General features: G+C 44.7%; 4 protein-coding genes across 4 annotated transcripts; 2 read left to right on the top strand and 2 right to left on the bottom strand.

The window, feature by feature from the left end:
* Positions 1 to 184: 184 nt before the first annotated feature.
* On the top strand, positions 185 to 698 carry V1516DRAFT_697215 (40S ribosomal protein S27a; the record flags this gene model as incomplete). The annotated part of the gene is made up of 2 exons (XM_066924079.1): positions 185 to 218; positions 274 to 698. The coding sequence occupies 2 exons, from the start codon at positions 185 to 187 to the stop codon at positions 696 to 698; spliced, it is 459 nt and encodes a 152-aa protein (XP_066775306.1).
* Positions 699 to 1,050: 352 nt separating this feature from the next.
* On the bottom strand, positions 1,051 to 5,235 carry V1516DRAFT_629100 (glycosyl hydrolase family 47-domain-containing protein; the record flags this gene model as incomplete). The annotated part of the gene is made up of 7 exons (XM_066919874.1): positions 1,051 to 1,126; positions 1,196 to 1,788; positions 1,870 to 2,126; positions 2,592 to 3,390; positions 3,441 to 3,694; positions 3,747 to 3,903; positions 4,003 to 5,235. 7 exons carry the CDS (start codon positions 5,233 to 5,235, stop codon positions 1,051 to 1,053), a joined length of 3,369 nt encoding a protein of 1,122 aa, XP_066775305.1.
* Positions 5,236 to 6,227: 992 nt separating this feature from the next.
* Positions 6,228 to 8,287, bottom strand: V1516DRAFT_680851 (chaperonin Cpn60/TCP-1 family). Its single transcript, XM_066923164.1, has 5 exons — positions 8,099 to 8,287; positions 7,984 to 8,047; positions 7,904 to 7,934; positions 7,683 to 7,846; positions 6,228 to 7,635 (listed from the first exon to the last, which is right to left on the bottom strand). The coding sequence occupies exons 1-5, from the start codon at positions 8,233 to 8,235 to the stop codon at positions 6,412 to 6,414; spliced, it is 1,620 nt and encodes a 539-aa protein (XP_066775304.1). The 5' UTR covers positions 8,236 to 8,287; the 3' UTR covers positions 6,228 to 6,411.
* Positions 8,288 to 10,091: 1,804 nt separating this feature from the next.
* On the top strand, positions 10,092 to 10,919 carry V1516DRAFT_613421 (uncharacterized protein; the record flags this gene model as incomplete). Its single annotated transcript, XM_066919313.1, has 1 exon — positions 10,092 to 10,919. A coding segment is annotated over one exon (828 nt), but the record flags the coding sequence as incomplete, so codon positions are not given.
* Between the last annotated feature and the right edge of the window lie 1,122 nt (positions 10,920 to 12,041).

Genomic DNA, 12,041 nt, shown 5'->3' with positions numbered 1-12,041 from the left:
TCATTTTTCAACCTCATCGACTCCGACAGCCAGAAAGAAGGTATGTATTTTCGAGCTGCAAGTATTGGATATCGATTCTTGGAATAGAATGTTCAATTTGTCTTTGACTTTGTAGGATTTTAACTGACCGAGATTTCGCTAGCATTGATATCTTCCATTGCCGACTAGTTGTCTGTCAATCACCATGCAAATTTTCGTTAAAACCCTTTCGGGGCAGAGTATGTTTTGCCTCATTTGCTAAAGAAATGGTCTGGGAACTAATTTAAATTATAGCTATTAGCCGTGAGGTTGAGTCTTCCGACAATGTTTCCTATGTCAAGTCTATGATCCAAGAGACTGAGGGAATTCCCTCCGTCCAGCAGCGTTTAATCTTTGCTGGTAAGCAGCTCGAGGATTCTTGCACTCTCTCTGAGTACAATATTGAGAAGGAAGCTACCATTGAACTGGTTGCTAATCTTTGCGGTGGTGCTAAGAAGCGTAAGAAAAAAGTTTATACTACCCCCAAGAAGATCAAGCACAAGCATAAGAAGGTTAAGCTTGCTGTCCTCAAATACTACAAGGTTAACTCTGACGGTACCGTTGAGCGTACCCGTCGTGAATGCCCTGCTGAGACTTGTGGTGCAGGTGTTTTCTTGGCCAAGATGGAAGGTCGTGGTAACTATTGCGGCAAGTGCCATCTTACTTACCGGGCCCAGTAAGTTAGCGTGAAACGCTGGATTTCTGTATTATATTGTGGCTCGCATAGTTTGAATATTTTAATAAATATTTAATTACTGATTTATTATTGCAAATGATTGCGAATAAATATTCTCGATTTTAGAAACAGAAGGAAGGTGGATTTCTACAGCTTAATGATTTTAATTCATCGTAGGTTCAGTCTTTCGATGGCTCGAGATGAGATATATTATCCTTGACATGACACAATGATGTAACAAATAAATAATGATCCGCCCCTTTCTTCAACACGAGTTGCCCAAATACAAAAGTCCATCGTCATAAATTAAAATAAACAGTTGATTTCATAAAACACATAAATTCACAAACAATTTTCTATTTAGCAGGAACATCAGTAAGCGGCGATGGTCGCAAAAATGGATGAGCTTCAGTGTTGAAAACATAAGAGTCCCTACAAATTATGTCAGCATATAGAGGAAAAAAAAACATTAGTTGAGAGAATTTGAAAAATGAAACTTACAATGAAATCAACTCCGGATCCGAAAACAGCAAATACGCATATTTGAGCGTCTCAGCTAACCAAAAACTCTCCATATTGTCGGAGAATGTAACTGTATGGTCATTTGTCACATCTTTAATTGCGCTGTAAGCATATTCAGTCTTACAATACTTTTCAATAGCAGAGAACATCTCCCAGCCCTTGTCTTGCCACTTCTTATCACCAGTGACACGATACATTATGAAAATTGATTCCAGAGCTTCAGGACGTAGAAGATATTTACCGTCCTGCGATAAAAATGATTTGGGCTGATCATACCACCCACCAATTGACCATCTGTTCGCAGGAATCTCTTCCGGTAAATTGATCATCTGGTGAGTATACGATGTAGGAGAAGGAATGTGTGCCACATTGGCAAGCGCATTGTTAGTAGAGTTACCATCAGCTACAGCATCATTGGCATTCTGCTCCTCCTTCAGCTTCTGCTCAGCTAAATATTTGAAAAACTCGGCTTCTGCTGCGGACTGGTCTTCGGCTGTCACTGGAATCTCACTATTCTGTGCAGGGGGCTGTTGACCTTCCTGCGCTGCCTTTTCTGCAGCCTCTTCCTTTGCCTTCTGCTCAGCTAAATATTTGAAAAATGCTGCCTCAGCAGCTATTTCTGCCTCAACCTTTAGCTCTTCGGGGGTCTTAACATGTTCTTCGCTAACTGCTGGTGGTTCTTGTGTGTCAGCTAGAGGAGCAGCATCAGTGTCCGCAGGTGCTGCTATAGATGCTTCTTTGTCTTTTTGTTCAGCCATATATTTCAAAAAGTCATTTTGAGCTGCCGCTTCATCTTCAGCTGTGACCTGCACTTCAGCTTGAAGTGGAGGTGGCTGTTCTCCTTGTGCAGCTGCCTGCTCAGCAGCAGTTTCCTTAGCTTTGATTTCGGCAAGAAGTTTGAAAAATGCAGCTTCGGCAGCTGCTCCTTCTTCCGGTGTCGCCTGATTAATGGCAGGCGTATCTACAGGTGTATCTGCAACCACATTCGCGGGTGCATCATCAGGCACAGCATTAAAACCATCGGCAGGAATCTCTCCAGGGGGGGTTGATGCGGCAGCTTCTTCTTTTGCCTTTTCAGCTAAAATTCTGAAGAACTCTTCCTGTGCAGCAGCCTCGGAGCTAAGTGGTATAGCTCCCGCAGGTGTCGGCTCAGGACTGACTATATTTTCCTGTGCGACTTGCTTTTGTACTTCAGCGGCTGGAGCTTGCTCAGCTGGGACATTCTGCTCGTTAGCATTCTGCTCGTTAGCATTCTGCTCGTTAGCATTCTGCTCATTAGCGTTCTGCTCGTTGGCGTTCTGCTCGTTGGCTTTTTGCTCATCCAAAAACTTTAGGAACGAAGCCTCAAGAGCAGCCTGGTTTTCCTGACTACCACCTGTGCTAACTATTTCTGGCGCCACGGGAGGGGCGTCAGCCGGAGCATCAGTAGCGGCATCGGTGACTCCGGGATCCGCTATTACGGGAGCTTCTGAAGGAATCTCACTCGCTGGTACAGGGTTTTCGTTGGTCAGTGCTTCAGCAGGTGCAGTAAGAGCCGCTACATCAGATTGGCCATTAATAGACGTTTCAGCTGATGCTATAACAGGTGTCTCAGCATCATCAACCTTTATCTCTTGCGGAGCATTTATAGTTTCTTCAGTCGAAGGTTCCGCAAGATTCGCCTGTTCAGAAATTTCACCTGCAGGCTGTTCACCAATCGGAGCATTTACAGCTTCTTCAGTTGTGGGTTCCGCTAGTTTGGCCTGATCCGGAATTTCAACTGTCGCCTGTTCGCCAATTGTGCCTTCAGAAGAACTATCGACTGTATTTTCCGCGGGAGTATCAGCAACAGGGGGGGCAGCAGTATTACCACTCTCAGTATTCGGATCAGCTTGCGAAGTCTCGGTCGTCTGCTGGTCGGAAGGTGCTCCCAACTCAATTTGTTCCTGCTCTTGACGCTTGCGTAGGTTCCGTTTTTGGGAATTTGTTGGAACTTGCTGTTCGTATGTAGGATCTTGCCATTCACATTTTGCAGTATCACAGACACGAACATGAAAATTTTCAGGCATTACACCAGTGCGAGTTGCTTTATAAGACCAATAACAGCCTTCAGCCAATTTCTCTGCAATCTTCAAATCATCGGGCTTTTCGAGGGATTGGGCACCCAAAGCAAACATTCCTCCAAGGTAACAAGACTATAAAAAGTTAGACACGACCTGCTGAAAACTAGAGAAACAAAACTCACTAAATGGGTCATTTCTGAATCAAAATGATGATTTTTGGACTTGTCTACCAGAATATTGCCCGTAAACAAAACATCTGGGTTCCCTTCAACTAAGGGGCGATACAAGAGATTCTCCTTGATTGCCCGAGATGATGAAGTATAAAGACGTTTATATTGGTCTACCGTGCCACCCAATAGTAGATATTCTTTGATAAAATATTCATAAGCCGAATCGCCAAGTGCACCAGCGGAATATTTTACTTCATTATCCTCGGCTATGCATTATGTTAGGAGATCTCGATTTAGAAAATAGCTTTATTAACTTACCAGAAGCTACTAAACCACCTGTACTATCACATTTCGCAGCGTATGGCAGCTGACTAGCTTGCCAATCAATAGGTGGAAGTTGGGTCTTAGAGTCGGGTACTACAGGGTCCTCGGCGTTGACTTCTTGACGTTTCTTTAAACGACGTTGGCTTGGAGCCTCCGTGCTGTCTGACTCAGTGCCCTGAGATTGATCTTGCGGAACTGAAGGAGCTTCTTCTACAATTTTAGGACTTTCTTGACTTTCCGCAGTGCCGACATTTTCTGTAGAAGCGACTTCGGGAGCGGGTTCGTTCAGCGAATTGTCAGTCGCTTGAGACTGCTGCTGTAAATCCTTGTTCTCTTCAGTTGAGATGGCGCCATTAGTAATCGCGACTTGTTCTGGAACCACATCCGCAGCCTTACAGCCCGAAATATCCATTCGGACAGGCCACAGACCAGGCAAATCGGACGAATCCATTGCCGTATCGATTTGATCTGTGACCCGTTGAATCAACGAATAATACGAGCTATTCTGAGTGAGCTGCGCGAGACGAGTGAATTCAAGCGAAAGAGACCCAAACTGAGCGAAAACTACATGTTTACCAGCTCGTAGTTTGACATCGGAATGTGCCAGTTTCGGATCGTAAAAAGCAATGGGCATTCCATTCGGAGTATCGAAAGCTCCTGCAAGTATATTTGCAAGCTCGGTAGCCTTCTGAAGATATATTTGATCCTTCGTTGGAGATAGATCGTATGCAGAAATAAGACCGCCTAGATAACGAATCGTAACTTCGAAAACAGGCAGAGCGTTAAGACTCATCTTAGAAAAGTCAAGAGATTCAAGAAAAGTTTTTACTTGATCCAATTCAGAAGTAAGATCCATAATAATTAAGGTGTCAATTGTATCGATAATCGAAGCACCCCAGCCGCCAAAAGTGTCTGAGAAACCGGCTGTGACAGGAAGAAGCTCGTCATGGCCCCAGGCATACTTCTTATACGATTCCCAAGAACGAGTGAAGGCACTTTTAACGAAAGCACGGCGATCTTCTCTGGTTGATTTTTCTTCTGGTGTTTCAGAAATTGACGAAACTTGAATTTTGGGGAAGTTGAGAGCAGGTGTTTGAGGAAGAGCAGCACGTTCGGTAACAGGAAACTTGATCTTGATGGGCTTGCTCATGATTTCAGTGTCCGATAAGACGCCCACGGGGGTAGTGAGAGTATCTTCTTCTCCTCGCAGATCATCAGGCGAAATCGTACTTTCGTAGTGCTGAACTGGGGGGACGACGGGGGCAGGCCGTTGCTGTGATTCTTGTTGTACCTCATCAACATTTGGAGAAGGCCCAGCTCCTTCGTTGGCCTGAGGGGAAGCAGTACTGGTTCCGTGGACAGAAACTGGGGCTGCTATGGCTGGGTCGGCGATATTTTGATCAGTAGGAACGGCTGAAGAAGTATCGTTCACTGCAGCGGCGGCAGCAGCGTCTGCAGCGGCCTTTTCCTCTATCTGCTCCATCTCCTCTGCTGCTGCATCGGAGTCGAGATTCATAGGGTCTGTCGAAAAAGCATATTCCCTGAGGTCCATTAGAGAAATTTTGTCGACAGCCGATTTTGCCTGGTTGATAAATCGCTCAGGAACAACCAAGCCCTTCTTACTGCCAGCCAGGTGGTAGACAAGGCCTATCGAGAGGATGGCAAGAATAAAGAGAACTCTCTGTCTGCGGAATCTCATAGTTATATAGGGTCTCTGCAGAAGAAAAAGAAGAGTGCGAAAGAAACAGGTCCGGCGAGGTCCAAACTGGAGCACGAAATGTAGCCTGTTAGCTTGCTAACTTTGTCTTTCGATCAATTGTGCTTCAGTCACACTCCCAGGGAAGTTTGTATTATTTTTTTCCGACACGACGTACAGCTCAACTTGACGTAGTTACACTTGCCAACTGCAAATCTTGATCTCTGCGTCAGAACTACTTCTATGGCTATCCGCAGCCTAATAAAAAATGCAAACGAAAAAGGCGAGGTTTAGACACAATATTTGCTGTCGCGGCGATCTCGAGAGCTCGAGCTGGGTCTCTCTGCCGCTCAGCCCAGCAGCACTGCTGGATCTGGGAGTAGCAGCACTTGTCCGTTTAGGAAAGAGCTACTGCACAGTATGCGTAGACTTATCAGGGTAAGGCGGCTCCAACACTCGAAAACCTAGAAAGTTTATCTGCGAATAGGAGAAGACGACATGCGCCGGGATATCAGACACTGGGTTCATTATTATGGGATCGAAGCAACCGTTTCACTACTCATATTCCTTTGAAGAAAGTTCATGCTAACGGACCCAGAATATTTCCTACCCATCCAGGGGCTAGCTTGCCCGCATAAGGTTTCAGTTAGGAACCCAAATTGGCCAGACAGGTCGATAACCAGGAGGTTCCGACGATCTGGCTGGTAGTATTGAATGACCAGCTGAAAGAGGAATTCTGATTAAAAGAAAATGCAGCAGAACAAGCATTGGTCAAAATTAAAAAAAAAAGCCAATGCTTACAGTCTATTTTCGGTGAAGTGATAAGGTGAAAACATGTATTTACACTACAAGGAATCCGTGACGTCTCCGCAAGATAGGAGAGCGCAGCCGCGCAGCTGCTGCTGCTGCTGCTAAATCCGTAACGTACCTCAAAAGCTGCCTCCTAATTGACCGCACCATAGCTTACTGCTCTTCCATGCCGCCCTGCTTCAGAGACGACCGGCCAGCTTTCAACAATTCATCGCATAACAAAAGATTGACCGCAATCGACGTAGCTGACGCAACAGCATTACGTAGAACTCGGTACGAGTCATACACGCCCTCCTGTACCGGATCCATAGGCTCTCCAGAGCTCAAATCGATGCCCACCGTATGACCATCCGCAAACTCATCCTGACAGGCCGCTAGCGTATCAAGAGTTTCGAATCCGCCGTTTGTTGCCAGTGTCTTCGGAATAACTAAAAGCGCATCGGCATAGGCTTGAACGCCTGCTTTCAATTTACCTTTAACTTCTTTGCGCATAAAGTCTCCAGTCAAATGGGAAGCGCAAGCTATTTCAAAAGCTCCAGCGCCAGGCACAACGCTTTTATCGGTAATTGCATTAGCAACGCTCCTAAGACCATCCCGCACAGCATCCTGTACTTGCGCCATCGTGTGCGCATTTGGTCCTTTGATCAAAATCGTCACACTTTTGGGGTTTTCGACTTCTTCAATGAAGGTGTACTTCTCCTCTCCCAACGTGTGCTCATACACAAGTCCCGCAAATCCTAGCACATCTGGTGTCAAATCATCGACCGAATTCTGAGCAGTTCCTCCGCACACAAGCTGCAGTCGCTCCATGTTACGTCGCTTTGCCCGACGTAGGGCGAAAATACCATTTCGTGCAAGCACTTCCAGAGATAAAGGATCTATGCCTTTCTGATTCACAATCACAAATCCCTTGTTTTGACCAGTTCCGCAAATCTCATTCTTTAGATCGACTATTCGCTTCAGTTTAGCATCGACAAATTTTCGTTCACTTTCCACAAGCTTCTCTCGCTGCTCAGCACTACTGTAGAAAAATCCAGAATTGACCTCGCTCTTCTCGTATTCCAAAGACACATTCAGTGTTAGAATATAAGCATTTTCTATCCGCTTTGGCATATCTGGATGTCTGGCGCCATGATCGAGGACTAATCCCTTGATCAGCTGCGTCTCGGCAGCTGATTGATGCTGCATCTTCATAATTTCGATCATGTGTAAATCAACACGTTCGTTAGGTTCGGCAATTGCCAAGACTGCGTCAGTAACAATAGGAGTAATAGTTTCTGCAATCTTATGATTGAGCTTGGTAGTTAAAGACGTTCGCGCAATAGCAAGCAAGAGTTCACGATCCATGTCTTTGGGAATTTTGAATGAATCAAGGAACTGGGATTTGTTAGACTTATTCAATCACTAATTGCAAATGAACTAACACTTAAAGCTTCTTTTTTTGCGACCTCGAAGCCTTCCGTGATAACACGCGGATGCATGCCATCAGATATGTATCGTTCAGCCTGCTTAAGCAGCTCGCCAACAAGGAGACACACAGTGGTGGTACCATCTCCAGTGATCTCATCCTGAGCTGTGGCGGCACGAGCTTTATCATATTAATCAAACTGCATAGTAGAAACCTATTTAAAAAAGTAATATTTACCAATCATGACAGCAGTAGGATTTGTGATTTGCTGTAAGTTGTTAGCTACTAATTTATACGAATGGTGATCATAGCTGTACCATCTCAGAAAGTAGCACTTTTCCATCTTTCGTCAACTTGATGTTGCCTGATCCATCGACAAGCCTAAGCATAGTTAATAGCTGATGATAACAATATCAATGATAAAATAATTACATTTTAACTGTTCCCTTCGGACCAAGATTACTCGAGAGCACGTTTTGAAGACCTTGAGCAGCATTGATATTGACAGCCAGGGCCTGATTCCGCCTAAGCGATTCAGCCTTAGGATTCAATAATTGCACAGCAGACATTGGTTTCAATATAGCCAAGCAATCAACAGGTATCTAGCTTTTTGGAACTATAAATACAATGGAAGTTTTAAGACGCGTTTGTATTTTTTTCGCTCCTCTAAGTGGAATGTAATACTAAGGCTTTTGTGATGTATTTGTAATTTATTACTAATGATATTGTATGAGTCTAGTCGCAGGGAACGATCCTCTTAATTCTATTCCGATAATTTGGCGCGATTAGATAAATTTAAACTATGATTGCGCGTCTGTAAACTTCTTTAACAATTTCTACCACCAAAGCAATTTTCTTTTCGGAATAAAGAAGACTACCCCGTTTTATAGTTTAGATAATGCTGCTTACGTACTTAAGGGCATCGACCCGGTCGAACCTAACTACCTATAGAAACTGGTGGTTTAAACAATAATATTAATTAATTTGGCATTTTATCTCCCTGTTCATGTATAATCATTTCGTACAGTATCTGCTTTCTAAAAATTGCTCAGCGCAAGTTCAAGTTGAGTTTGAACTGGGTAACAGATAAGATACGCATGATTCTAGCGCCATATCGAACCAGCTCTATTTTGGATCAAATACAGGAGGAGGCTGAAAGTGATCTGCGGTGCAGGGACGCAAAATCCACACAAGGGCTCTTTGAACGACCTTTAGCCAGCATTCGAAACGATTAACAAAAGCATTATCTAACGGACAGGAACTTGGGCTGCATAACGAAGTCAGTAAGGGCCTGTTACATACAGCTTGACAACAGCAACAGCTTACAGGAATTAGGTGGTGAACTGCACTGTTGACAACGTTCAGTCTCCACTTGTGGAGCAGCTTCCTCAGCTGTGGAAATATGTTTGGATATCCTTCCCTTCAGTCTCTTTTCTTTGTAGACTTCAAACCAATATTCAACATGATTAGAAGACAAAGGGTTATCATAGCAATTTTAGGTGTTATCAACCTGATATTTTTCTTCTATACTATCTCCTCAGTCTATAGCGGATTGGATCATGCCGAACAGGACCCCTCCAGCGTTGTTTCTTTCGACATACCTTTGGCGAAGACTTCATCGCTAGTATCAGAAATCTCTCTCCCTGCCACCACTCCTGTTGGTCTCGATAGTTCTGACAAGCTGAAGTCTGATATCGATTCTGCAGACTCTATTCATCCTGCTGCACCTACTCCTGCGGTAACGCCAAAGATAGTTGTAAAGCCAAAGGTTACTTCTCCTTACTGCAACAATCCATATCAACAGGAAGGCAGACTTCTGCTCCCTCCGGCTGTTCGCGACATACGCGCAAGATGGATCCCATTTTACGCGGCAGATAAGAAAGAATATCCGAAATATGATCTTGATAACATGAAAGTCGATGATCCAATTGTCTCCCACGCACCTGTTTCATGGACTGATGCCTATATGCTGTACATTGATTTGCAGCGGCATCCTTTTGGCGGAACTTATTTTCCTGACAACCGCAGATCGCAGGTCAAGAAAGTCCAGATCAAAGAGGTAACCGATTCAGATCGTATTGTGCCTGCTTTGCCTGTGTCGTCTACATTCTCCGCAGCATTAATACCTTCCCCTCCATCTACACCAGCATCATTATCGGTAAGATCAGACTATTCGAATTTTCCAACTCATTCTGCGTCTACCATATCTTCGGACTCGTATGGACTATCTGGATCAATTGCTCTATCTAATCCATCCAAATCGTCCACGCGCGAATTAGGAACATCCCCCTCACCATTGGAGTCCGCTTCAAGCTCCTCGCCAAAAATTGAGACGCGTGACTTATTTGAACCTACGAAAGATGGCAGACTAGTGAAACGATGGAACCTAAAAGAGAAGGTCAAATTGCGTCTACTAGAAAGTCAGATCAATTGGATAAAAAACGGGCGCGTGTTACTGTTAGGTAATGAAGTTGACAAAACTATGCTACAGTTCATCTGTCAAACTATGCATGCCAAACACGGAAGTGACAAGGCAACAGGCACCGCCGAATGCTCAGTTCCTTCTCTAAATTTCACTCTGAGTTATTGGCCGATTTCATCCTTGACGAGCTCTGATACAGACTGGTGGGTCAAATCGGCACAGCTTGACGTTAGCACGCTCGAAAGTCGGTACAGATCAACATTTGAATCAAAGCTAAACGAAGTTATCGGCCGAGGAGCCAGTCCAGACTTAATCCTAATACAGCCGTTATTTCTAGAGCAAACGATTTTTCCGGCGCGAAAGATAGAAAAGAGGGCTACGACATTAGCAGAAGAGGGAATTATTACGAGAGAAGCTACAATCCCAGAGCTAGCTGCATATGGGAGGAAGTTTGATCAGGTCATCGATTTTCTCTATAAAGTTTTTGGAGAGGGAACCGTGATGATGTACAGATCTGCCATAGTCAAGCAGCCGGGAACAGCAGAGGAGTTAACGTTTATTAAAGGGCTTGATAGCCGAGGTCGTTCTGCTGCACTCCACCGTTCGATTGAAGTATTTGAGTGGGGCAAGTTTGTTCAGCTGTTCCCAGAACAAGATCAAACCGCTATGCACAAGCAGAAATCCACAGTTTCGTTTCTTTATGCTGACATGATGTGGCATTATCTTTTCCGAGCACTTGGAGGAGTTGATCGTCAAGGAACGATTACGATTTGGCCGATAGAACGAGCGATTTCCATCACAAAGCAGAAGTTGTGGGCAGAATGTCATGAGATTTACATGAAGCACGTTGTGGCTCGATAACGCATGGTTAGCGGAAAAATGCGGAGTTGATATTCATTTTTTTTTGTATTAAAGAACTGTATAAAAACTGCTAAATTTGGTATGGCCACATATATATATATATATATATTTATATATATCCCAAGCTGAAACAGACCAAGTAGGAGAGCAGCAAGGAGAGTCTGTAGATGGAAAGTGTCCGCCTGTCTTGGTCTGGCCGCAGGTCATATAATACTTTGCACAACCAGTTCTTGTGGGGTTTAATGCTGCTCTCTGCAAAAATAATATTACTCAGCTCAGGCTGTTGGAAGTCAACACTGAATTGGCGCGATTTCCGCCGATGTGCTATCATTTTTCATTCTCCTCTGTTGTCGCAGCGCTCCCTCAATAACGCCAGCAACCGCCAATTAGTCGTAGCATAACGTTGCTGTTCACCGCGTCTACTGTCTTCCTCCGAGCGTTGCCGCCTACAGATTACCGACCGACCGACCGTCCGACCTAAAGCAGCCATGCTCGGTTATGTAATCCAAGGCTCCCGTACCGTGCAGCGCATGGCCAATAGCAGCTAGGGTAAAGTGAATTTTGGGCCCGTTGCTTAGTCAGACTGAATGGATTGTGGACCTGAGTAAATGTTGGCACGTCCGCGTAGGTCGACGACCGTAATGTCGATCATGACCAGGTCACGACCGGGTCACTGCCGGCTCACATGATTTTACGTCTATAACAGGAAAGTGAGGGTTTTTTGCTTTCTTTATAATGGCCGCCGGCAACGTTGAACAGTCAAGAAGAGACGGACGAAGACGTGGTACACGCTGAGTATTCTGCAGCACGCTGTGCGTAACAGGCAGGTCCCGCGACTCCAATATTATCGACCGACGACTTGAGAGTTTGCTAAAGCACTCCTCTGTCCAGGAAATATTTTTTCGTTGTCCTTATTCGCCATCTCGCCACACTACTTTTTTTTTATACAGTGACTGCTAAAGGCAAAACATTCACTCGATCTCACTAATATTATCGCCGGACACGCCGGACGTCGCAGAGTAAGTAGCCTGCATTCCAGACAAGTCACCCTTCTCCGCTCCTTTTCGCCTCCCGCATATAGCACAATACCCA

This window comes from Lipomyces oligophaga, assembly GCF_038497815.1.
Source record: "Lipomyces oligophaga strain CBS 7107 unplaced genomic scaffold V1516scaffold_8, whole genome shotgun sequence".
In the NCBI taxonomy this organism is placed as follows: Eukaryota; Fungi; Ascomycota; class Lipomycetes; order Lipomycetales; family Lipomycetaceae; genus Lipomyces; species [Lipomyces] oligophaga.
The sequence above is the reverse complement of the archived record's forward strand: the minus strand, read 5'-3'. Positions and strand labels throughout refer to the sequence as shown.